This window comes from Sinohyriopsis cumingii, chromosome 8 (assembly GCF_028554795.1).
Source record: "Sinohyriopsis cumingii isolate HCF-2022 chromosome 8, ASM2855479v2, whole genome shotgun sequence".
Classification (NCBI taxonomy): Eukaryota; Metazoa; Mollusca; class Bivalvia; order Unionida; family Unionidae; genus Sinohyriopsis; species Sinohyriopsis cumingii.
Window position 1 is genome coordinate 111,738,894 of NC_142968.1, and position 26,952 is coordinate 111,765,845.

The 26,952-nt window shown below is 35.0% G+C and overlaps 1 protein-coding gene across 11 annotated transcripts in view; it reads left to right on the forward strand.

Moving 5' to 3' along the window:
- LOC149794377 (transcription factor 12-like) overlaps positions 1 to 26,952 on the forward strand; it is a 205,701-nt gene that overhangs the window by 148,603 nt on the left and 30,146 nt on the right. For 9 of the 11 annotated variants that reach the window (XM_089968559.1, XM_089968557.1, XM_089968553.1 and 6 more), the window contains 5 exons: positions 6,872 to 7,117; positions 10,857 to 10,935; positions 11,976 to 12,052; positions 20,335 to 20,394; positions 21,756 to 21,947. In XM_089968559.1, the coding sequence (XP_089824685.1) occupies positions 6,872 to 7,117; positions 10,857 to 10,935; positions 11,976 to 12,052; positions 20,335 to 20,394; positions 21,756 to 21,947 (654 nt within the window). The remainder of the gene's footprint in view (positions 1 to 6,871; positions 7,118 to 10,856; positions 10,936 to 11,975; positions 12,053 to 20,334; positions 20,395 to 21,755; positions 21,948 to 26,952) is intronic. The other 2 variants (XM_089968563.1, XM_089968560.1) reach the window with 1 other exon arrangement.

Sequence of the window (26,952 nt, forward strand, 5' to 3'; positions counted from 1 at the left end):
AGTGCAGTGACCTTATTGAAAGTCTTGTTATTACTATTTCTCCTGATAGGATGGTCATATCCAATAAGGGCTTTCAATAAATGGCATTTTATTATGCTTAGTTGGTCATGAATTAAAAAGGTGCAACACTAATGTATAGTATGTCCTACATATCAACGATCTTGAAACGACTACACTCCCAGAATGAAAAAAACAAAACATGTCAGCATGGGGTTTTCACAGGATGACTTCTTATGATGTTAAGCTGGTCCCATTTGAAAATGGTGCCTACAGTTTGGCTGGCACAGTGGCCATCTTGGAAGTCTTACTCCAGAATGGTGGGACATACTGACATTTGGATTTCTACTAAATTACTTATGAGATCAGGTTGGACATAAATGGAATTGTGGACATCCATTATGGACACTATCTTGCCACTATTCCTCTGCATTGGAAAATCACATTTCGCTCCACCAGATAACTCCTTATGAGATCTAGTTGGTTTTAAATCGTGCCAATCTAGTTCCAATATGGCTGCCATGGTGAGCAGTTTGAAAATCTGAAAATCTGATTATCATTACACCTCCTAAATGAATTATCATAGTGACAAGGGGATTTCACCAGAATGCTTCTAATTATATCTATTTTGTCCAAAAAAGAAACTGGTTCAGATATTTTATCCAGTATATATGCTAAAGTAGTTGATTTGAAAATCTTGGTATTGCATACAAATATCAGTGATGATTTCAATCAACACTTGGCAGTCAAAAAGTATAAAAGGTCTTATCTTGAATTCCTGGAAATTCTTTTCAGCCTGTATCAATATACTCTGTTTTTTAAGTTACTTGACAGGGCCAGTGTCTAAAAGAAAGGTTTGTAGTCTTGTCAATTCCATAACTCAAATACACAGACATGATTTTTTCTCCATTTTAAAAGCGGAATCCCGCTTTTCTCCTGATGTTTTTTTAATCATCTCCGATCCATTTTTTTTTTAAACGGTCTGTTAGGTCCCATTCCACAACGACCTTTGTAACGTATTCGTTCCATGTATTAGTAAGCCCACGACCCTCGTAAGGAATATTCTGATTGGTCAAAAGTTTAAAATTTTCCAATGAATCTTTGTGTAATGGAAACTGATGGCAATGGAAAGAAGAAGCGTGCTTGCAAAAAATGGCGTCCCGAGTTGTTGAGAGAGACCATGTCACGAGAAGTTTAGATAATGGTTGAAAAAATATATGTAAATGGCAATGGCTGGAGTGAAAAGTCGATGGAAATTTAATAGGTCAGTTTATAAGAAAACTGAACGCTAGAGGACTGGTATTTTGTGACCTCTGCTGTATGGTAATCGCAGTTGGAAGAGTTTGGAACAGCACCTACAGAAGAAGCTGCATACAGAAAAATTAAAGCTCAGAAAGAAGGCATCTGGAAAAAGTACAGTTAATTACTATAAGAAGAAAGGTTTTTTGCATGAGAGAACAGATGTAGCCCTCTGTCAGAATATGCGCACTGTATGTCGCCAATACAAGCACCAACCAAAAAGGAGAAAGGCTCTCATTGAGAAAGAAAAGAAAATTGTCCATTGAGCCAATAAAGTCAGTCAAAAATGAAGGCTAAAAAAATCTTTGCCAAAGCCGCAAAGAGAGCTCGACTGGCATATCAACAGGTGTCCATTGTAGAAAAAGACAAATGAATGTATGAGATTATTTGTATATAGTTGATATACGTGTGTGTTTATTTTGCAGATTTGTTATGAAAAGAGAGAAGTATAATGTTTGCTGCAAAGATTGACAAATTATTGTGACTTAATTACGATGTGAACACTGACATGCACATGAAATAACTTAAGCATCAATAGTATTGGAGAACAAATTCATATGACTATAAATATTGTGAAATTATTGAAGTCGATTTGAACATTCTTGGTAAGTTTATTAGTTTTTCGAATGATTATTTTGTTGTATATTATGATCATAAGTTACACCAGGAGCAGTTTTTTATGATTGTAATATGCATTTTTGGACGGAAGCCTTTGGCTCTGCCTCTAGACCCCATTGGGAGAGAACCCCTGAACCCCTCTTTCAAATTTTCAGCTTGTTTTGTGGAATACCACAATCATGTCTGAATACAACAGTACTTTTATTTGTAGAGACACAAAATTTACACACAAAAGTATATAGTTTTGTTCTGAGTTGGTTGAAAGAAAAAGTTTGCTATGGCAAAAGGTTATGTCAGGGTCATTAGGCCATGACATATTCAACTCTACCAAGTGAATTCTTTCCCCCAACGTAGAACAAAACACAGATGTGATTTTGTATTTATTATATAACCCCATTTGTATACTTAAAAAATATTTGAACTTTCAAGCTTGAATGAAATTCACAACCAAAAAAATTATATTTATAAAATTGATTCATTGCATCAAAAGGTACTGTCATATAGAAATTGAAAGGACACCAGAGTAGTTCCAATCTGGGAGAAACATTGATTGAACATCTGTACTGAATGCCAGATACTCAAAAGATTAAATGTATGTTCCAAATACTTGCTTCCAAAGCCACACTTAACAGCTGTGCCGACATCGGATCACCACATTTTTATGTCAGAGCTTTTAAACATAAATTATTTAGCAGTTTAGCAGGAATTGTCCAGTTGCCTCATGTTCTGTTTGTGATGAAGTTGGACAATATAGTATAGTTAAGATGCTACACTTTGCTTTAAAATTTTGGAAATATGTGCAAAGAAAAAAATTCATGTCACGGCCAAGGTCCGATTTTGACCTGATCTTAAAGTCCTAAAACTCATTTTAAGCATGAGATTTTTTATCAGCCAGTCACAAATAACTTTACTTTTATAATGTCTCTTTTGATAGGCTGAAAATGAAATTGTGACATCTGTTTTGATGGCTGGAAATTAAAATGTGATGTCTCTTTTGATGTACTAAAATTGAAAACACAGTCTCAACTCCAGCTTAAGGATTTTGTGATCTACAGGGCAGATCTTCAAGCTGAGGGTTTCATGGGGGACACAAGTTCATATGACTAAATTATTTCTTAATAACTTTTTTCCCAAAGATTACAGATCCATCTCAATTAGGAGAGGAATAGGTGCAGTGCTGATAATTATTTCAAATGTTTATGCTTCACATCTGGAATATAGATCTCAGCATCTGGGGGAGACACACTCAACACAATCATTTTCCCACTTTTTCAGCTGCAGGATTCCCAAGTGATAAACATTTTTTTTTGTTACAGCACTTTCGTCTTAAACTAATTTTCCACTGGAGAATTTCTGTTTGAATTTTGTTCACCATACCTAGGTTGTATGCAGGTGGTGTGTGTGTGTGTGTATATATATATATATTTGATGTACATTATTAAAGTTTGGTGTTACCTGGCTGCATTGTAGAACAGATTAAGTTGTATACATAGAGAAGGATATAAGCCTAGTGTACATGTTCGTTTTTTTTTTTTTTAAAGCAACAGTCACACACAAAAATTTAGTTGGAACATTTTGTTTTGTTCACATAAATGGGGCATAGGTACCAAAGTCATCTATCAAGTAGTTTGGGAAGGGTGATTCCAAACTATCATGCTTGGGGAGGTTGATTCCAATTGTTTTGTGTGAGGAAATTCCATGAACAATTGCTTTTCTGCTTATATAGCTGTTATGACATTTTTTCTTCATTTTAACATTTTTGTTCTTTTTAAGTAGCCCAGTACCCATGTATAGTTTAGCCATAAGCCATTAATTTCCCTTGCCAACCACAGCTCCCTCTTTATGATCCCTTGACACACGATTGGGTCAACAAGGACATTGGTGCTTAAGATAAACTGTATATCTATCTGATGCTTCAGTAATTACCTATAAACATTCAAGAATGTGTAGAAATATACACAGTCTAATAAATAAATCCCTGAGTGCAGAGAAGATCTGATTTGATAAGCCAGTTTCACATCTGCAGAGGTGATGCCACCAACAGGTGTGCCAATGTGAAGTGTACTGGAAATGATCAGATTGATAGTGTATCTGGAATAACAAAATCTAAAGTCAGCCTCTACATCTTAATTTGTTCATAAGTTTGATAAGCATAGGCATTCAAGTTGGAAAGATGAACTGATTAAGGGAGATAAACCATGGAAGGACTAAGGAAGATTACCTATGAATTCAGACCATTTTTGAAGTTTTTAAAAAAATTAAGAGAAAAAAACATTCCTACAGAAAATTTAAACCAGCATTTAAATCTAAATTGATAAAAAATGTTGTAGTTTCAAGGAAAGAAGTTGGCTATTCCCTGCATGTTTGAAAGAGAGAACTTTATCATGATGAGAATTCTTGTTAGATTCGTAAAATCAGATGTCCCAGATTGAGCCTCAATCACTAACCCATTTGACAAATTCTTGAAAGCATCATAAATTACTTACGATTAAGACTCTCTTTTTATGTCGTATTGCATGGTATCTGTAAATTACCCATCTTTATACCATAACTTTAGGCATTCAAACAGAAATAAAAATTAATAACGCTTTTTCCCCCGTGAAACATACCTGATATGGAACAGAATCAAAGATCTATAACCTGAAGCATTTTCAACTTAAGTGGGAATTAGTTTCATTCCTATCATTTGCTTAATCTTGTTTTAAATATTGGAGTTCAAGTTGTCTATTTTTTTCCCTTCGATTTCCACAATGGCGCATGTCTTAAATGGATATAAATTTTTATTTCCCATTGACCATTGAGTATACATTTACAGTTTTAAGTTTATTTGACTTTGTTTGCTTTGATTTGGCATTACGTTTTGTTCAGACTTCAAGTTTTTGTGGTTTATCCCTCAGATTATCTTGTTGAACCTCAGGCAGCATAATCCATGTTCTATTCTTTTCCATGTTGATGACCCCAATGTAAGGTTAATATAGCTCTTGTGTAAACTGGAGGGTGATGGTTTACATGAGGGGAGGGATGTTTGTGTCAAGATAAACTTAGCTTCCTGTTTCTGTCTGGCAGTTTGAAAGATGCAGGCCAGACTGGTTCTATGGATCTGTTCAACAGTTTCCAGAGTGCAAAACTGGCACAGAAAAGCTACAGCCCCAACTTCAGTAGGCTGTTGTGTAAACATGCTGCAGTCCAGAGACAGATGGGAAACTGTATATCTGCACTTTCTGAGATGGATTCATTTCTTTAGTGTCAACCCCATTAGACCTGCCAATACTTGATTGGCCAGCAATTTTGTTTGAAAAACATTAAAATATTGATTCTCTTTAACAGAATTTGTAACTTTATATACTTGCTTACAAGTCAAGCCAAACTGCAAACAACAAAGAGCCTGATCTATAGTAGCATAATGTACCTGCAGATCAGGGTCTGTGCTGCTTGTTCTATATACTGCTCCTAACAAACTGCACAGATCATTGTCTGCCAATGTATTTTGGTACAACAGATCTGGGTCTGTGCAGTTTCCAGATGGGATTGTTTTATAAGTGAGTATATATGGTAAGTCATTTTGTTGCCCAAATAATTCATTTTATATGAGAAACAAACTTAAGGTCCTGTATGTGGAATATGATACCTGTTTGGACACCTTTGAAGGAATCATCTTCATTTTCTTGTCACAATTCATGTTGTCATACTCATACTCCACCATTTATAAGAGAATAATGCATCTCAGATGTTTCACAGTATAATTGTTATCATATTATTGTAAAATGCATCCAAAATTAGTCCGTGTTTTTAATTAAAAAATTTTGTTTATTGTGTGTCCAGATAAATGACATGATTTTACTGAGTGAGCTTTGCATGTTATGAACAAGTTCATAGTCTACTTGTTTGATTAGTTTTGGCCCTGTTGGCAATAGCGGACCTTTACATGCATAGCCTTATTTATCCATGTTTAAAGTAGACCCAGCTGCAAATTTCATACTCCTAGATATGCAGTCACATTAAATGCTAGTAGATTAGTGTTTATATGCTGTTTATTCTACTTAATTTAAAATATACAGTATAAGTCCTTGTTGACCATTGCATCTAATGATGTCCAGCAGATTAGTCTGTGAGTATGTTTGTGAATGTGTGAATGCATGTGTGTGTGTGTGCATTTCTGATTGTTAAATTTGGTACTGGCAGGTCGACACGGTTTTTGTCAAGACCGTATGCATGTCTGTATTTATGTCAATACATCCATCTGCAATGCAGATAAAGTAAAACGTTTTTTAAAAATGGAAGCTGTTGTTGATACATGTGTCAATGATAGATGTGTTTAGCAGAAGTGCATTTCATGATGCAGAAGTACACAAGGTTCAGTGTCCTTTTATTTTCCTATGTCAGACTTTATTTTCTTTCGGTTACAATTAATGTGAGAATTTTCTGGTTTTATGGCCTTGTGTAATAACACCTATTACTTATCAGTCAAACACATGTGCTTTTGGAGTTTAACATAAGGATCTGTCACAAAGATTTTTAATGTTTCCCACTGAATGATATATAGCACAACGGATTTCTCACAAACCGAAAATTGTTGTAAATGATGGTCATTTTAAGATGCCAATTTAGATACCAGTAAAGTATTGAGAGCCAATATTAAAAATGTGTTCTAAACTGGATTTTGTATCAAGAAAAAAACCCAGTTATTCTGTATGGTGAAAATATGTGATAAGTGTTCAGTTCTTTTTCAGTCATTCGGATGGTCTCTTTTGTTCAGAAAAATTAGATTTTGTCTTGTCAGTAGTCTAATTTATATCTGCAGATGTCTTTGAATTCTTAAATTTTTTCAGATGATTTAAAAAAAAATTTGAGGTAAGTTTTAGATCTGCTGATCATAGACCAGAAGAGCTGAAGAGATAGCCTGGAAATAGGCAATTATTAATACATTTAAATGTTTTTCTTTTCTTTTGAATTTCAGGGGTATCATCACTCCATGTCCCCTAGCCAAGAGAGTATGATGAACTCTGGTCTTCCACCCATGTCAACTTTCAGGGGCAACACCATACCCCCCAATTCCTCAACCACCTTCTCAAGCCCCTCTCCAACAGTCAATGGGTCAGATATGATGGGAGGAGGGGGAGGGCCAGGTCCTAGCCGCAGTGTCTCCAACCACCAGGGAAGTTCACAACAAACCGGGGATGCATTAGGAAAAGCCTTAGCATCAGTAAGTAACATGACTGGATCGTTAGGGAGATAATAAAATTCCTGTTTCAGTATTCAATACATAGCTTGTTAGCAACTCTGTATCATTCAGTTTATCATCACTGACAAACTATGCAACAAATTCATCCTACCATCATCCTGCCATTGACCGTAACAACCTCTTTTCAGATTATTTGCACATGATTTTGATGATGAAGTGAGGCCTAGAAATGTTCAGCGGTGTCATGATAAAATGGCATAATTTGTGAGATGACGTTCCTAGACCTGTCAGTCCGTATGATTTTGTAATAAGTCTTACAAAAATTACCCTTAAAGTAGAGACTTACAGAATAAATGCTGAACTATGGGAATAAGATTTTTGCAGTAAAATCTGGATAATTGACTTGTCTGTGTTCGAATGCCAGTTTCATAATAGATTTAGAGATGTTAATCAGGGAATCAGACTACAGTAGTACCTCGGATGCTTTAAGCTGTGCACATGCCAAGGATCTTCATGATAAAATTGTTGATTTTAGAAATTTAATAAAAATAATGTAAGTTGAAGACAAAAGGTAAAAAAATAAGCCTCATAAAAAGTACTAATAATCAGTACAGTATTATAGATAGGAATATTCAGAATTTAGTGAATAAAAGTATTAAGGGACGTAGTTACATTTATTGGACATTTGTGGTAGATATATTTGCCATTGTCATGTGAAATTGAAAAAAATTACAAGAATTATGTCAAGTTGAGAGATGGCAACACGCCATTGATCCTCATAGGGTTTGGAGCTGAAGTTTGTGCAACTATACTTGAGGTCAATAAGGTCTGTGTGTACTATTCAAACTTTCCATTAAACCTAATGAATACTGCATCAGCTTCAGATACTGAAGATTTTGTCACAAGTTGTCCAACTTTACAATAGCAGTACATGATATTTTGTTACACATTACTGAAAACTGGTCAAACTTGCAGAAAAAAATTAACTGCCTTAATGAGAGGGTCTTGTTAGGGTTGTCAGGTCTGCAGTACATTGACTTATTATTTGTCTTGTACTGGGCCTTTCACATTGCATACTTTGACCAAGAAAAAAACAGGAAATCTATCAGAGGTTAGATAAAAAGTGCACTTGACTTTGAACTGTATCATCACATAATTCATTGGCAGATTAGGGTTTACACTTTTTATAAGTAGTATATGCCTTGATCTGCTTGTGCATTTTACAACAGCTGTGAAGAAACTATGTAAACAATGATTGACCAGTACACTGTATGATGGATCTAATGGAACATTGTACACCCAGATCAACCTGCACATAGCATGACAGATTAGAACATGTAAACCCCAATCTGACTGTGTACTATACAGCTCAGAAGAAACAGTGTAGGCACTGACCTGCTTGTACTTTTTTGACAGATTTGAAGAAGAATGTAGACCCTGAACTGCCTGCACATTGTATGTTAGATTGGCATGTGCATTGTACAAGAGCTTGAGGGTCTTGCTGCTTAGTATTTGGGTGTGTACTTTGTATCGATCCAAATAAGTTTAATCATTCTAATGAACATGTATGTTTTTACCAGAGCTGAATTCTTGTCAAAGACATATTGCATAATTTCTGCAGAATTAGACATTTTGAAAATTACTTTCAAAATTTACTTTCAAAATTCTGAATTATAACAATCCAGCCTTTTTTTAATCAGTGCAAAAGAAGTATCTGTTGACTTTAGGCAGTTAATGTTTACCTATACCATCATCAGCCAGAGGGTATCTTAAGATTAATTTGCATGTGTACCTTGCTGCATGCTTCTTGGCAGACTGTTAACAACTTTAAAACCGAGAAACAATGTGGACTGTTCCAGAAGAAAAAATAATATATCATAGGAGAGAATAAATCATGGAATAAAACTGGAAAAGGAATATGTATATGACAAAAAATAAATGTATCCCATATTATAAGAGTGTGAAAGAAATACAGAGTTGAATGATGTATCAGTAGTGCAGTGAGGTCAAGGTTGGACAGAATATAATTTAAACTTTTTAAGGGATGTAGTCAGGTAATATATTGGAAGGCTGAAGGGGGTGGTTGGAGTGGTTACATCTGTGCTAGAACTTAAGAATGTGGTATGTTCATTTTTCCATTCAATAAATATGCACCTGTTCATATATCTAACTATGGTTCCTTATTCTTGAAACATTTTTTTAAGTTTTAGTTGAAATAATTAGCAATAAATCTTGTAAAGCAAGTGTTATCGTATCATGGTTTTCTTAAGATTAAATTCTTCCCATGTCTCAGCCAGCATTATGCTAACAGATATGAGCTAAATCTGATTTCCATGGCTTGAAGCTTCTGAGAGTACACATTTATTTGCCCTGGATGTGTTGCCAACCAATCACAAGTTAAACTCCCTGTGGATGCAGGTGCCCCATTTGTAGCTGGTTTTGCCACTACTATTGAGGTGTAGCTTGGTCAGGGTACACAGTAGTAACTTTGTTGGGGTTTTAAACATGTCTTCTCAGGGTCTGTCCTAGAACTTTGAGTGGGTGGGATGGGGAAATTAATTGAAATAAACAAAGTTGGGGCATCTAAATATTAGACACAGTTGTGCATCCACTCTGTGATTGTGTTTGGGCACAGTTTTGTAGGAATTGGTTTGAATCTTGCAAAACGTATGCCCAAGAATAGACCCTACCTGTTGAGAAAGAATCCACCATTCAGACAACTAGGTCAACACCATAATACATTTTGAAGCACCATGCATTGAGATGAAAATGCTAAAATACAATACATTTTTTCACTCTAGTTTCATTTTCTTTGCAATATACTATGAATTCATTTATTTCTATGTAAATTTTGTGTGTGTTTTCCTTTGGTAATATTTTTGCCATAATTATGGTCTTGTTCATACAGGCATCTCTTATTACATTGTTGTACTAAGGTCATAAATGTGTCTTGCATTATTAATGAGGTTGCCTGACTTTGGGATATTACAGATAAAAAAAAAAGAAAAATGTAAATTATAATGGTCATATTTGCCAAAGACATGAAATGCTTGTGCTTGGAAATGGCAGCAGTAGAATAACATGAAACAAATTGTCAAAAGAATTGAAAAGAATAATCAGAAAAATTTCTAACCCAAAATATTGACAATACTGTAAGAAAAACAAAGTTGCAAAGAAACTGATTGGGGAAAAATGTTTGTAAAACTAAAGCTTCACATGAAAATTTTTTTTATAGATATTTTTTAAGTATGTATCTGCTATAATTCACATTGAATATTTATGTACGCCCATAATGCAAAGTCAGATTATTAATTTATGTGAATTACAAAGTTGGGGGTGGGGGCCAATTGATCTAAAGTGATTGCCTTTACAGATCACTGACATCTCACCCAGCCAACGTGGGTTATAGTCTAGTTCTTTATGAGTATGTGAGAAAGTTTGCCAGTAGCTTGCCATGGTTTAGTGGTTTTTCCCGCGGTTTTAACAGGTTCTTCCTGACCAGATATTCTGGCTGCCATCTATAAATCTATCATTTGTTGAAAAATGGTATTTGACCTACAAACCCAAAAAGTGTGTTGCAGATTAACAAAGAAAAAATTACAGGTGAATGAATCAAGACATATTTATCAGATTTTAAGTCACTGCTACATTACTGCAGTTATTATGCATCTTTTGGTTTACTATATGCAAATTCTATTGTAGTCAATTTTATTTTGATAGAATCATCCCTCATTGTTGTATTTCTCTTCACTATTTTCAGATATATTCAACAGACCACACCAGCAGTAGTTATGGTTCTAATCCCTCCACACCAGTTTCATCACCCCCACCCATGACAGGTATATGTAGTTATATGTCAGTCTGTCTTGTAGTCAACAATGTATTCCTTAGATACAATCTATTTGTCATTTATGTACTTAAGAAAATAATTCCAGATATATACACACACACACACACAAACACACAAAAAAACACATTTTAAATCTCATTAGCAGTGTTGATCATCCGAAACTTATTCTCAGAAAAGAGTTTTTTATTGTTTATATAACTGCCATTTTGTCATTCCACCAGTGTTGCCACATGGTGGGAATTTCATATTGATTTTAATATCAGTAACAATCATCATCATCATCATTGTGAACATTCTGTGATAAAAATGATTGCTTGTGAAACATTGGAGTACTAAATTTTTTTGAATTTTTTTTATTTTTACATAACTAAGGGTGCAAGCAATCAAAATGTTATCTCCTGATCTCAATCTTGGATTTCTCTCTACATATCTAGAGAGGGAGAGAGATATTTTCCTGTGCTTCACTTAGTTAAATATCTAGTTCCATTTATGTTTATTGCATAGAAAAGTATAAGAAATGGTGTCCTGTCACCAGAGGTTAGTGTTAGGACTGGTCGGCATGGTGTCAGGATAGGACATCATGCTACATGTCTGCAGCAGGATGTCCCAATGCAAGACATCACTATAAACTGCATTACTGCAGACATTATAGCAGTATGACTGAAAAATTGTTAAAGCTGCATTAAAAATCCTAATCACACATGCGCATGCACACACACACGTCCGTGAAATACAAGCTGGATAAGTACTTAAGAATTAGTCAAATTTCCATAGGTTTCAGATCACAAATTCCTTTTACAGGGTACACAGAAAAGTGTATATTGACAAGTGAATTTTCTCAATATGACCCAATTAATGAGCTCACATTAGAATTCTGACATTATTAAAGCATGTTTTTTCCTCTAAGCTGATAAAGCATGTTTTTTCTTTCATGTGGCCCAAGAATTTCTTTTGAAATGGCTGTATGTGTTCTCCATCTCGTCAGCTAGATGTTTGACACCAAATTAATTTTTCTTTTCATCCATGCAGGCCCATCAGGTCAGTGGCAGCGGCCATCACAAAACACAACTACCTCACCGCATTTTGAAGGCCCACTACATTCACTGGTGAGTACACAAGTTAGAGAATAATTTAATAACAAAATAAAAAACCCATTGTTCATGGCCTAAATACATTTCTTGTCAGAGTGCTGCTCACAAACAAAGCAAGTAACCGCTGTAACATCATTTTTACTCTTGGCACCTTGTTGGGTTCATTTGCTAAGTTGGTAATACTTCATCAGAGTTTGCTAATTGGTGTCGGCTTTACATCAGTATGAACTTGGCCAATTTTTCCAGGAGAACTGGCAAGCACCGCTACTTGTCAACTTTTATACTAACACTGCTACATTCTTTTTTGTTAATTGTTGAGGAACTTGTCAAGATATAACAACTGCAGACAATGACATTTTCATGATACACCCACCCACCCCTTGATAACTCGCGCCCTGATAACTCGCGAACCCACTTATAGCGCGGGATCAGGCATGGATCCCATTTTTTAAACCAGAAAATACCCCCAAAATTGACACCTTTTTGTTGAACTTGAAGAAAATCGCGATCAAAATTGGTAACGGAAACTTTGCATCGCTTGTTATATTATCAAAAATGGTAGATAGGACCCAGAAATTTTAATCAACACTATGAACTATCAAATTTAAAAAAAGCTCATACAAGAACCTAAATAAGTGCAGACCCTGTTTTGATAACTGACTTCTGGAAGTATTTGTTGTATTGTTGCACTGAATTACAAGCTGGCCTCCTTTGTATTATCATGTTAATTATGTCTTTTGAATCAAATAAAGGAGGTGGTATAAAACAAAAGTTAAAAGGCACGAAAATCCTACAAACTTAAAATATAGCGGCCCCGATCGTATGTTGGGTGAACACACTTCTTTTGATCAATCAGACACTTATAAATGCTACTGTGTATAACATAAACTACCTTAAATTAAACGACTCTTTCATAACTGTGATCAAAGATAACAAGGCAGCCAAGCGAAACAAATACTTGGTAAAATAAGGAGTTTGATTTCACAGATACGGACCATTGTGGGCAAGCGAGTTTCAGAGAATTCTTGAACTGGTACTTAGAGATATCCTCAAGGATGAAAAAAAATTTCATTATTAATTCCAATTAATTTGCGACATCAGTATTGTACAAAATGAGCAATAAAAAAATTGAGCTTCAAAGTAGACGATTGTCTCATGAAATAAATATCGCAGTTTGTCAGGATAATATTAAAAACCACTATGGGAACCAGACTCATAAGGAAAACAAAAAGCAGTGATGTAATACAGATTTTTTTACGCCTACACATGATGGTTGTTGAAACCAGTTGGAATGATCTTTCATATCTTGGAGATTTTGAAAATAAATGTTATTTAAACAGAATAATGAACAACTTCATTAGAAAAAGGGCGTTATTTAAAATTATTATCAACATGATTGTAAAACGAGAATTCAGTCAATAAACAGCCCAGTTCCCTAAAGCCCCCCTATGTTTTCTCGATGTCAGAGCATTTTTATTTTCAATTTTTGGAGGTCCCTCGGTAACTCGCGCCTCGCTTATAGTGCGATCTATGTGTGTGGACCCTGTTGTGTGCAAGTTATTAAGGGAGAGGTGTATGCTGGACTTGATAAGCACAGGAAAGGCAGATGTTTTAAGAGTGAAGCAGTTCATCATTGTATCAATATATTTGTAGTCAGTGATTTAAAAATCAATAAAGAACTCTAGATAATTTATCTAAAAGGATAATTACTTCCAGGGTGAACTGCCTGAACATATTTGCACAAGACCTAAGATGAATCATAATGGATATATTTTGACTTGAATAATTATCTTGACTCTATTATCGTGATATATATTATATTTGTATGTTACAAAACCATATTTTATTCCTAATTTTTTTTACTTGTGCTATGATCAGCATGTTCTAACAGTAAAATTAGCGTAATTTATATATCCAGCTTATGGAAATATTTATTTTCACATATCATTCTTTCAAATGCATTAAATCTCATCTGTAATAGAGAATACACCATTCTTTGCTTAGATAAATGTCCCAAATATTGTCAGTTTCTACTGCTGTCATTTTCTGATTAATAGGCAACACCTGCATGTATTTGGTTCTAACTAGTAATAGAAATTTAGGTCTTCATGAAATAAAGCTTGCAACATAATACAGTTTTCTTTGCATTATAGACTGCATGCTTCATTTTTGCTTCAGCTTGCTAACATCATAGAAGTAGTTCTGAGCAGCAATTTGGTATAGATGTAAAAAGAAATTTTTGTATAGGTCTGCCATATTATTAAGTCATATATGCCTGCAACAATGTAGGTCATATAGGCTGGCCATAATGTAGGGCATATAGGCCTGCAGACCTGCCAGCTCTTATGATTTTGCCATAAGTTTTACAAAAATTACCCTTAAAATACGGACTTAGCAAAAACTACAGAAAAATGATCATTGCCGACAAATCTAGATAATTGGTTCATCTGTGCTTTATTTGCATCTGGGTTTCATCTTAGAATTCGTAAAATTAGCTGGGGAACCAGACTAACTTTACAGCAGCATCCGAGATGCTTTAAACTTCACCTTTTTGTTTATTAAAACCGTCTGCATGATCAAACTGCTGATTATAAAATTTTGAAAAATGGTGTCCAGAATGTGATGAATGTTTAAGACGAAAGGGAAACTAAGCTTCAAGAAAAGTGTTAATTGACGGATGGTAAGAAAAAACTCTTGATTTTGGTGTCAAAAGATTAAAGGTCATGATCCTTTTGACTGGAAGAGAAAAAAATGGTTTCTGATCAGCAATTCATCTGTGTTATCTTACTCTATGGACTGCTTGTACTTGGGGTAAAGAAGAAGCCTATTGATTTTGGGGGTCTAAAGGTCAAGGTTTCTATGAGTTGAAGAATAAAAATGGTTTCTTCACAGTAACGCTAGTTATGGAATACACATTATGGGTGGCTTACTCTTTAGCAATGACAAAGCCTATTGATGTTGTAATCAAAGGTTAAAAGGTGAGATTAGGGTCATTGACTGAAAGAAGAATAGTTTCTGCACAGAAATATTAGTTTTCTACAATAAAGCCTATTAACATGAGACCAGTGTATAATGCATTGTTCAAAGTGATTTTGTTGTAAATAGGGTCAGATGGGCTCAATGGATAAAAAATTCAAATTAGAACGTTGCATGTTAACATTATTTATTTTGCTGTTGGCTGTTGGTAACCTTTTGAATTCATACAAGGAGTTCACTTACAAGTTTGAGTACCAATTTATTATATGTGACACAGTCACTTTACTTAACAAAAGTAAGCATTGAGCCAGGGTATGAAAGCATATCATGTAGAAGTTACTAATTCATACAAAAGTAAGCACTGAGCCAGAGTATGAAAGCATATCATGTAGATCAGTGGTTTTGGGTCACCATCCACTTGCTTATCCTTAGTCACTCCTACCTTAGCCCGGAAAAGCATTTTTCAGCATTAGCGCCCACTCGATAATCCCACTTTTGGAACCACTGATGTAGAAGTTACTAATTCATACAAAAGTAAGCTTATAACCAGGGTATGAAAGCATATCATGTAGATTTTACTAAGTCATACGAAGTAAGCACTGAACTAGGGTATGAAAGCATACCATGTATAACATACTAAGTCATAGAGAAACCACAATATAAATGCAAATGAAGGTTCATTTATTACTAAGATGCTTGCCTCAGTATGCCACATTTGAGTTGCATGTTTTAGTTCTGTTGGCCTAGATTTGCTTTTTCTTTTCTTGTTATCTTGTGTAGCCTTTTAATGTTGACATCATTGTCTGTCATCATCATGAAGGAATTTTCTTCTGTGTCTCTTGTAATTCGTTCTTGTGGTGGGAGCTGCACTAGTTCATTGCTTAGTGTGCAGGACACAGAATCAACGGATTGTGGGTTGGAATCCCATTCGTACTATAAGGGTTGTCTATCTCTATAAGTCCCAGGGCAAGGAGTTTTGCTCCCATTGCCTTGGCACTACTGTATATACTTGCCGTTAAGTCTGGTCCAACTGCAAACAACAAAGATCTTGATCTGCTTTGACATTATGCGCTTGCAGATCAGGATAGTTGTTGTTTTTTCTACTGAATACACCTAACAAACTGGATAGACCCAGCTCTGCCGGCACATTATATGTCGGCAGATCTGGGTTTGTGCAATTTGCAGTTGGACTTGTCTTATAACCAAGTAAAAATGGTAATGAGTCTTTTACTTGCTGTTATGCCATGCAATACTAATAAGACATGAACCATCCACACTAGTAACATATTCCATGGATTTCTTATTAATGCTGTATGTATACACAACCTTTAAACAATATTTAAAAATAACAGCAATTAAATATCTGGACCTGTACATCACTGATCTGGCAACTTAAACTTTGTTTTTGATTGTATGGTGGCAGTATGTTAGAGTGACTGCCCTTTCTTTAGAAGAAATGTTGCATCAAACCTATGTTTTTGCATGATCTTTTTTTGTGTGTGTGTACATTACATCTCTTCATATCTGGCTTTACATCATATTATAATCATGCATGTTCTTCACTGCCTGTTCAGTATTCTTTTCATAAACATGTTTTGAAGCCTTTGCTATTATATAGTTATATACTCGGACACCACAAAATGGCAGTCATTTTCTAAGTGTAAATTTTCATGTGCTAGTTTTATTCAGGTTGTAGAGGCTCGTTAATCAGAATTGTGATGAAGTCAAGATATTGGGATCTGTTCAGATAACAGGATGGTTCAGATATTTAATGCTTTTATAAGTGGGCCTCAACTGTTGTTTACTTTGTTGAAGTGTTCAAAGAACTTGTAAATTATGTTCATTAAACTTTCCTCTAGGCTTCGTCCATTTTCATTCATGTTATTTTGCAGTCACATTTATCCCATTCTTGGGAGAAATTTTGTATTTGTTGAAAAGTTTAATTCTTGTGACCTTATAAATGGCAATCAAGAAGACTGATGAGAATTGCATGATAGTATTCATAGAAGAGCAGTATTTGGCACAAGCATGTAATCACACATAACATACCATATTCTCTTAAATATCAATTCATTCTGCAAAAAATTCTGATCTTCCATTGCATAATGCTCCTGCAGATCAGGGTCTGTTTTGTTTGTTCTTCTGATTACTCCTATCAAGCTGTACAGACCAGATTTGCTGGTACATTATGCAATGGCAGATCAGGGGCTGTGCAGTTTGCAGTTTGACTTGACTATATATAGTCTACTAGTGATTTCCAATTGCTGATAGAGCATTATAGTCCTGTATCTGCTAGACTAGAATGAGTCGGGGTTACCACCAGTCACAGAAAAAGTCCATCAGTTTTACATTGTCAGAGGAGCTGCAAAGATTTATGACAAGTTGGTGAAAATGGGAATAAAGTAAGAGAAAAGTTGTTGATTTTTGGAATGTCCTTCAGAGAAATTGTGATGTGGATGAGTGCATGGTGAAATGGGCATAATGCCCATTCTCTTGAATTTTTTTCTTTCCCATCATTTCAAATTAGAAGGGTGGGCTTACAGGATATTGCTATCCTAGTGCTTTCCTAGTTACACAAGATATATTATAGTGTGTGTCTGTGTGTTTGTGGAGTTCGACGCTAATTATGGCAGCATTAATTGGAAAGAAATGTTGAATCCTTTGATCTTTGTTTCATGTAGTTCTTACTTTGAAAAGTATGTGTCCATGTTTGACATGAAATTCATGGTCAGGGAGAATGCGCCTTTTTTCAGGGAAATTTAATTCCAGTAATCTCGGAGATAGCAGTTCAGAAGGTCCACTTGTGTTTTTGTTGTTGGATATGCATTGGACAAAAAGTTTAAGTTGACAAATTAGTATCAGATTAAATAGGGTCAGCGGTCATTATATATTCACAATACATCATATTTCTTTCTATTCATTTAACTCTTTTTCATTATCAAGACTTCAAAAGTTTTGGAATTAACATTATTTTTTAAGTATGTTTGAGTTTTGCAACATTGCTTGAAGATTGCCCGAGGGAGTGTAAGCTGTGTGCATATATATATATATATATATATATATATATATATATATATATTACAGCATTCCTCACTTTTACATGGAGAGATGCAGATTTGATAAGACGGTCATGTGCAGCTTTTTTCAGGGCATGGGCCAGATAGCAGTTTTTAAAGCCACACCTTGTGATATAAAATAAGCAGATAAAACCATGTCATGGGCCATGGGTTACAAATCCCCAAGATAAGAGCTCTTCCCAATGAAAATGAACAATGCTGAATATGGTTTTGCAGTTATATATGAATAGGACCATCAGCACATTTTTTCAATTATATACATAAAACAGAACATTATAAATGCATATCGTATACCAGAATTCGGTCTTGTTTCACAGTAATGTGACCTTTTACACATCATAGTTAAATTTCTGCTCCAAATGATCAATAACCTTTCAAGCTCTTCAAGTGCATAAAGAGCAGGCTAGTGGCAGTCAAAGTGTCCATTTAATTGAGGTACAATGTGATTAAAATCAAAATCTACTTATCATTAAGTAGACCTGATGGGCACTGATGTGAGGACATGTTCTTTTGACCAATCCATACATGTAAACCCGCATGCCAGGAGGGTTTTCATCTTGAGATGTAGGGTGTCTCCAGTCCCTCCAGTCAGTCATTAAAATGTCCTGTGTACTCAAAATTATTATTGAACACATTATGGAATAGAACCCTTTCTTACACATTGCTTTTGATAATTATATTTATGTTATGATCACGATACTGAACTGATTTACCCAGGGCAAGCGAGACACACATTGTGAATTCAACAGATGATAGCCAGCAAGTAATTATTGGGTTATACTGTGTGTGATCAACAGTACTTCAGGAAGGATTAAAGATAATAATGGATTGTGGTTGGATTACTAAATTGATGAAGTAGCATAAAATGATTGACATTAATTGGATTCTTTAGGCATGGTCAGTTTGGTTTCAGCATTCACAGCTTGTCTAGATGGATTATACTATTTGTGGTCAGTAATTCAGAAAGGATTAAAGATGTTAATGGATTATGGTTGGATTAATCATTACTGTAGAGCTCATAGAACTGGTCAGTTTGGCTTCAGTTTTTCAGATTTATATAGATAATCTAAACACGCATTATATTTCAATGCTAAAATGACAAAATCTAAATCAAATTCTACACAAAATTCTCACAATGGATGGAAACAGGAATTTCAGTTCTTGGAATCAAGTTCAGAGGGACATGAATATAGACTCTGGCATTTGTGTAAAGATGATTTTAAGAACAAGTTACCAAATTAGACCCATATAGCACCAATCTTTAGCATTTCTGGCAGCAATTGGCAACCTGGCTCTTCCCACAGGCAGGAAACAGTTAGAACTTAGTTGTTCAAAGATTTCCACATTTTAATGCAGAGACTGAAATGGTATTTTCAATTCTGAGGAAAATTCAGGCAGACTCCAGAGGAAACTTGGATCCAGTAATGACAGATCATCTCCCAAGAGTTAAGATCAACAGTGACAAAGATTGTCATAAATATAATTAAAATCGATGGAATTATCTGCTAAGAAAGGCTAAAAATGTTTATGTTGCATTAAGGACAGTATGAAAGCAACAAGATACTGTGAAAGAACTGATGTGATGAGATGTCCATATTCTAATATTGAAAAAGGACATTTCTTCAGTTGTTATTTTTTTCCACATTTGCATGCAACATTTTGGTTGATGTAAAGCCTCCAGAATGGAAGTAAAAACTTCTGACTAACTTTTACAGATCTCATGATCAGTCCTAAGCTTACCTAGCTGTACCGTCTAGATGATTGCAATCAATTACAGCTTCTATTTTGCTGGAATTGAAAAATATCATTCCAGAAATATCAATGCTAGCAATTGCTTTCCCTTGCACAAATTTAAATGCTTTACCTGATAACTACAAAAAATAAGTTAAGAAATTTCAAAGGTCACAAGAACATGAACTTTTATTGATGTATGTCAGATCTCCATTATCTCAATGGTATTGATTTTATTCAGAACAATTCATGCAGAGATTGACATAAGAAAGGGGTATATAATTACAGCAGAGCTAACCATTTGTATTTTAAATTGATAATCATTTAAAAAAAAACGAAATCATATAACTAATGCACTTATTCTTGTTCTGCTGGTTTTAAGTTGTGTCTGTTGAAAGACAAAATGTAACAGAATCACTTCCACTCATCTTGATCATCCACTTTTGCATGTTTCTGTCTTGATCACTAACCACTGTTTTCATTCATGCATTGCTCATCCCTTCTGGCCAATAGAAAGCTGGCATGGAAGAGAGGCTTGATGATGCGATACACATTCTACGGGACCACATCGAGGTAACATTCCTGCATTTTGTTATCATCTAGTGAAGGACATTGTTCATCTCATCTCATTGTGGCATCTTGAGGCTAGGTTTTATTGTATTTATCCATGTATACTGACTTTCAACTGCAAACATTACAGACTTAGATCTGCTGGAATCACAAATATTGTTAGCAGATCAGGGTCTGTGCTGCTTGATTGAAATGATCACTGTAGCATTCAGTTTTGTGGATAGTCTACATGAATGTTTTCAATAATTCCTATATAGCTAAGCATGGATTGATATATGTAATGATTTAATACCTGATAACTGTGTATTTTATAAGATCATTTTATTAAAACTTAAAACTGCATGCTGTTTAATACTTACCATAATAACAGAAGATTTTAAATGTTAATAAAGATTTTTTTTGTGGATATGCTTAGCGTAGTAGAGTTTTAAATATTTTCCCCCTAACTTGGTTGATAGCATATATAACAATTTAATATTCTCTCTGGATTCAAAACTTGTTCCTTAAGATTTTTGCATAGATGTAAAATTTCATGTCCTGATTTTGTTTTAAGTCTTGTTATTGTACTGTATTTAATATTTTTTGTTACATTAGTTGCTGGTGTGGGAACACATTTAACAATTACAAGTTGAAAGTACCTGTCTTTCTTTTTCACAGAAACAACAGTGGTTATTAAGAAGAACAAAACCAATGATTTATTCAGTGGGGATAAATTTTTGTCTTTTGTAAAGTTAGATTACATTTGGCTTAGATTCGGTGTTCACTATTGCATTTAATCGCTTGAGTTGCTGCATGCAGTCATGATTGATTTTGAATATGACGTGGTGTGCACTGTTAATCATTTGAACACTGTAAAGCGTGTACCATCATGGTTGAATGCTGTAAAGCATGTACCATCTTGGATGAATGCTGTAAAGGGTGTACCATTTTGGTTGAATGCTGTAAAGGGTGTACCATCTTGGTTGAATGCTGTAAATCATGTACCATCTTGGTTGAAAGCTGTAAAGGGTGTACCATCTTGGTTGAATGCTGTAAATCGTGTACCATCTTGGTTGAAAACAGTAACCCATGACTGGTTTGAATATGAAATGGCCTGTATTGTTGATTATTTGAATGCAGTATAGCATGTTCCATCCTGGTTGAATGTAGTAACTGCAGATTAGTATTAATCCCAAAATATGAAGCCAACTATAAAGAATATGTTTGTTGTTTTTGTTATCGGTCTTATTTTTTTTAATAATAAAGATTAACTAAGTTTTATAATGTGATTATGTTTCATTCATTGGAATCTTCTAGGGCAGATGGAAGATAAAGATCAACTTAATTTTCAGTGTGATATTGTTACATTTCATTTGATGTTCTAGGGACGGATGGAAGAGAGGTTGGATGATGCCATACATGTGCTACGTACCCATGCAGAAGGTCAGATGCCAGGAATGCAAGGTCACCCACCTGGTCTTTCTGGCATGATGCAAGGACCACATTCCAATGGAGTGATGGGAAATCTGGGCTATCCTGGAATGGGGATTCCCTCAAGCCATATAGACTCCCACATGGTGAGTTTCATCCTAGTTACCTCCCCCTCTTATTGGGATGGGGTAAGAGTGGAGGGTTAGTCAAGTTTTGACAGTTAACAACTTGATATCCTCTCTCATCTAGCAGTTTTAGTTACATTTAAAAAACATACCAAGATATACATAACCAATATTTTCCAGGCCTTATGTGAATGAAAGTAATTGAACTCTCGGAATGGTCAGTGAACAAATTGTGTTCACATGGAATTTACCAGTTCTGCAGGCTCAGGCCTCCTACTTAAGCCTCATGGAAAATTGAATCACATGCATCTCCAAAACCATGTAACCAAATAGAGTGGAGGGTTAGTCAAGTTTTGACAGTTAACAACTTGATATCCTCTCTCATCTAGCAGTTTTAGTTACATTTAAAAAACATACCAAGATATACATAACCAATATTTTCCAGGCCTTATGTGAATGAAAGTAATTGAACTCTTGGAATGGTCAGTGAACAAATTGTGTTCACATGGAATTTACCAGTTCTGCAGGCTCAGGCCTCCTACTTAAGCCTCATGGAAAATTGAATCACATGCATCTCCAAAACCATGTAACCAAATTCTATCTAAACCAGGTCACTGTGACCTAATTTTCATGCTTGAGTGGCTTTTTCAGTCATTTGTTGTACTCTCAGTGCCTGTGATCTTATTTGACATGAACTGATACAAATAATATGTAAGTGCATTTCAAGTAGATGGTTGTATAAATTAGGTCACTAGGACCTAATTTAATACCTTAGTATTTTGGAACTAATTTACATACACTTTCACAAGTAGTGTAACTTGGCCATGTAAAAACAAAGTCATTGTGACCTAATTTGGTATGCTTGGTTGTATCTTTTCAGCCATCTGTTCTATATAATGTATGTTGGACCCCATTTTATCTCTACTCATGAAAACTAGTAAGGAGATGCATCTCTAAGAAAATAACTTGAACTTTCCAGAACTAGGTTAGTGTGGCCAAATTTTTGTGATTGAGTGATTTGTGCATTGTCATCTATTCATTTATTACATCTCAGTGTCTTGAACCCCATTTCACATACACCTATGATCAATGGTCGTGGATGCATGCTAGGGAGAGTAACTTAGCCATACAAAAATTTGGCCATTTTGACCTAATTTTCACACTTGGTGAATATTTTCAGCCAGTTTTTGCCATGTCTTCAGTATATTGGCACCTATTTTACTTACTTAAAATAGTTGATATTGGGTTCCATGTAAACTAGAGTAATTCAGTTGTACACGTACTAGGCCAGTGACATAATTTCCTTTTGGCATGTAATTTTTATATTTGTAGATATTCGTCTATTTTCCCTTTTGTAAGGCTGATCCTCTTGCATCTAGAATAATCAGACTTTATTTCCACCTTACATTGATGAATTTTGATGAATACCTTATATATGTGTTTGTATGGTGCGTCCAGTCGCAAAGAACATAGACCCTGATTTGCTGGTGCATTATTTTTTATTGCAGATCTTTGTACAGTTAGAAGTTGGGCTTAACTTATAAACAAGTTTATATGGTAGCTTATTGCAGTAATATTTCCTTCCATCACATGGTGGCTTAGTCCTTAGACTGAAACAGGTCTAAATCAGACCAGGCTAGTCTTAATCAGCAGTCATTGCAAATCTTTTGAAAGCAAGGCTTTTTCATTTGCTTTAGTGTCAGTCAAGTCTGCATTCTACAAATGTGCTCCTGTTGTTGAGGGGATTCGTATTTACAAGTAAATATCTTGTTTCAACTTAAGGATTTTACCTTACTGGAATGTACATGTATAAGGAATTTTTTTCTTCTAAACTTTTTGCCAGGCCATATTTTATCTGGATATCTTTTTACCCCCACGTTCAACCAGCTGTATCTGATTAGGGTAAAAATAGTAGAACTTCCCTTCAGATTTTGTGCTTTTAACTTATGTAATAATTACAGGCTATCACTCTGGTGCAGTCTTCATACATAAAACCTGCTTTAATTATGTTTGACAGTTGGAGTGTTCTTAAATGTGTTTGACCCATATGGAAATGATTTTTAGCCAGTAAATCACTTAAGGTAAATATGCCTGTGAAAGAAAATCCATTTTGAATGCAGCCTACTGTTTTCAGCTTGAGTCTCTAATAACATGGCAACATCTCAAGGAGCTGCTTGATATTTCCCCAAGAATTTTGATGTTAATTTGGGGTTCCTTTCTCCGCATGATTGAGATAATATAACATAGATGAGAGATTTATTTGATTATCTGTTTTTAAAAGGGAAACTATAGATATCTTTTCCCCTCTTCATTAACCTAATAATGTCATTTATGCTCCCTCTGTAATAGTTAGAGGGGGGACATGGTTTTGCTGCTGTTCTACCAAGCATGTAGCCTTGTATGTTAGCTCAAAATTTACTTAGGATAATAAAAAAAATCACGGCATTTACTTAGGGTCATGGAATTTTACACAGTTGTCTTGGCTACATGTTGTTGTTGTGGGGTTTAACGCCATTTTTTAGCAGAAGATAGGATGTGCATGGCAGCCAGTATTAATGGTGGAGGAAGAATCCGGGAAAACCCCGGGAAGAACCACCAACCCATGAGAAGCTACTGGCAAGCTTTCTCACATACCCACATTGGCCGAATCCTGGACTCGAACTGGCGCAGAGGTGAGATGGCAGTGATCCATAACGGAGAGTGCTTTAGACCACTCGGCCACTTGGGGGCCCCCATTGGCTATATGTAGATGACCATATAAGATTTTTAGGCTGTTACAGTGGTTTTAAAATTTATTCAAAAACTTGGTTATAATGATTAAGTAAAAAATCGCTGGAGGTAGACAGATCAAATTTAGCATGCACATTTGTTTGCACCTTTGGTTTTCATGTTATTGTAGCAGTTGTTAAACTTTGCTCAATTTTTTTAAAATGTCTTTTTGTCTAGGTATGTTATGAACTGAAATCTAGTGAAATACTGAAAATTAGAGCAGATAAACACATGGAGTGTTCAGTTTGTATCGTAACACGTTTTGTGGAGAGAGCTGCTATATTGTTGGGCATTAATTAGAGCTTTAGGTACTAGAAAGTCAAATAAACTCCTTTCATCAATTCAGAATTTAAACTAGCATAGTTACTAGAAAAATAAAATAAAAATTTTCTGTTGATTCAGAAATACAAAATTTATTTATCATCAAATGCAAAGTGACAAGTTCCAGTCAGAATAATTGAATCATCTTTATTTGTGAGATGTTTTGGAAAACCTAACACAAATTAAAACTGGAAAATCATTGTGCATTGTCTTTCAGTTGGCAATGTTCCTTTTACATTTTTGCTTCCTGTAATTAGTATACACCACACCATCATAATATGAAAATGATTCCAAGTAAATTAGAATCCTGTACGGATCCAGGATTGGACAATGCATGGCAAGTTCATTGTTAATGAGGTACAGCCATGCAGAACATAAACATGTGAAAAATTCATCCCAGATGCAGGAAGCAGAAACAGCCTTGTTGGATCCAGAACAGCTCTGACTTCAAAGTTGGGCATTAGGACCACCCCAGACCAGTTTATGATTTTCTATTTAATGGATATAGCACAAGCCCTGAAATTACAGCTTTCTTGTGGATAATATCAGGCATTAAAGAAACACTAACAAATAAATGGGGATAATTGGTTGCTTATAGATCTATATCTGCCATTAAATGAACTTGCAGATCTTGTTCAATACAATTCTGATGAACATTTGATGAAGTAGAAGGACTCTGATATGACATCAAATAAACTTGTGTATATAAAATAAATTGCTGTACATGCCAGTCACTGTAAATGTTATGATTTCAAAAAGGTGGAATATGCACATTCACTCTCTTTTCTTTAAATTAATTTTTTTTTCTGTGGATAAGTTCAGACTTCTAAAAGAAAATGGATGAAACCTTGATGCCTGGCATGGCATATCTCAGAAATTGTCATGGAAACATGTACATAAAACTATTTTCCAAATTTGCAAGATTACCTTCTCTTTGCATCGCAGAATATTTTACCCACAGCAAGGGCTACATCAAGACTTGACTGAAATGTCAATAATTTATTATTGTTCTGCCAAAAGATGACTTTGGATGCTGTCAAGTTGATCCTGAATGGTGATGGTCTTGCATCGAATATGGCCTCAGTGGTGATCATCTTGAAAATTTCGTCTTCACTAGAGAATGTCAGAGACATTATCAGCACTCGGCCATTAAAAAGAAGAAACAATCATATCCTAAATTCCTAAAAACTATTTTTATCCAATAGACAATCCGATGCTCAGAGGAACTTTAAGTTCATATATTTGAAAACATTTTCTCTCAAAAATTTATGAACCTTTGTGGCTTGACTTTTTTGACAAACCTTTTTATGACAGTTAAACAGGAACTACCTCCGGTGAACAAATGATATTTGGCATGCATGTTTATAGGTATCTAGATGTCATGATTATATTTTCATGCTGTGTTAGCACTTTTTTGTCTGAATTATTGAAATGGAAGCTTACATGTTTTGCAAACACAATGTGGTCAGTCTTGTTTAGACAAAGGTTAAATTGTTTTCAGTAGTAATTGCATCTCCGACCTTTTACACACAGATGATAGTATTCATATTATCCATAACATTTTATTCTGACTCTTTCCCATACTTATTTTAAACAATCATTGTTTGTGCCAATTTTTTGTGGTCCTTCATACTAAGTATAAAATCATAATACCCCACATCCCTGCACCTGATATAGATCAGGTTGTTTTGGAACACCTGGTTTTGATGATGGCTTCCTAATGAGTCCTTTGATTATGAGAGAAAGGTGTTTATGTAACAGCGCACAGGGAATGGAGTAGGGAAGTGCCAACTTTCTAATTTAAGTAAGAGCTTAACATCTGGTTTGCATTTAATGTGTGTAGTGTGAGGAAAATGGACCTGTTCAATGGAAATGCATTTAACTAGATTGTTTAATGCTTTTTCGTCTCTAGGCAATATCCTAGCCAGATAATTTA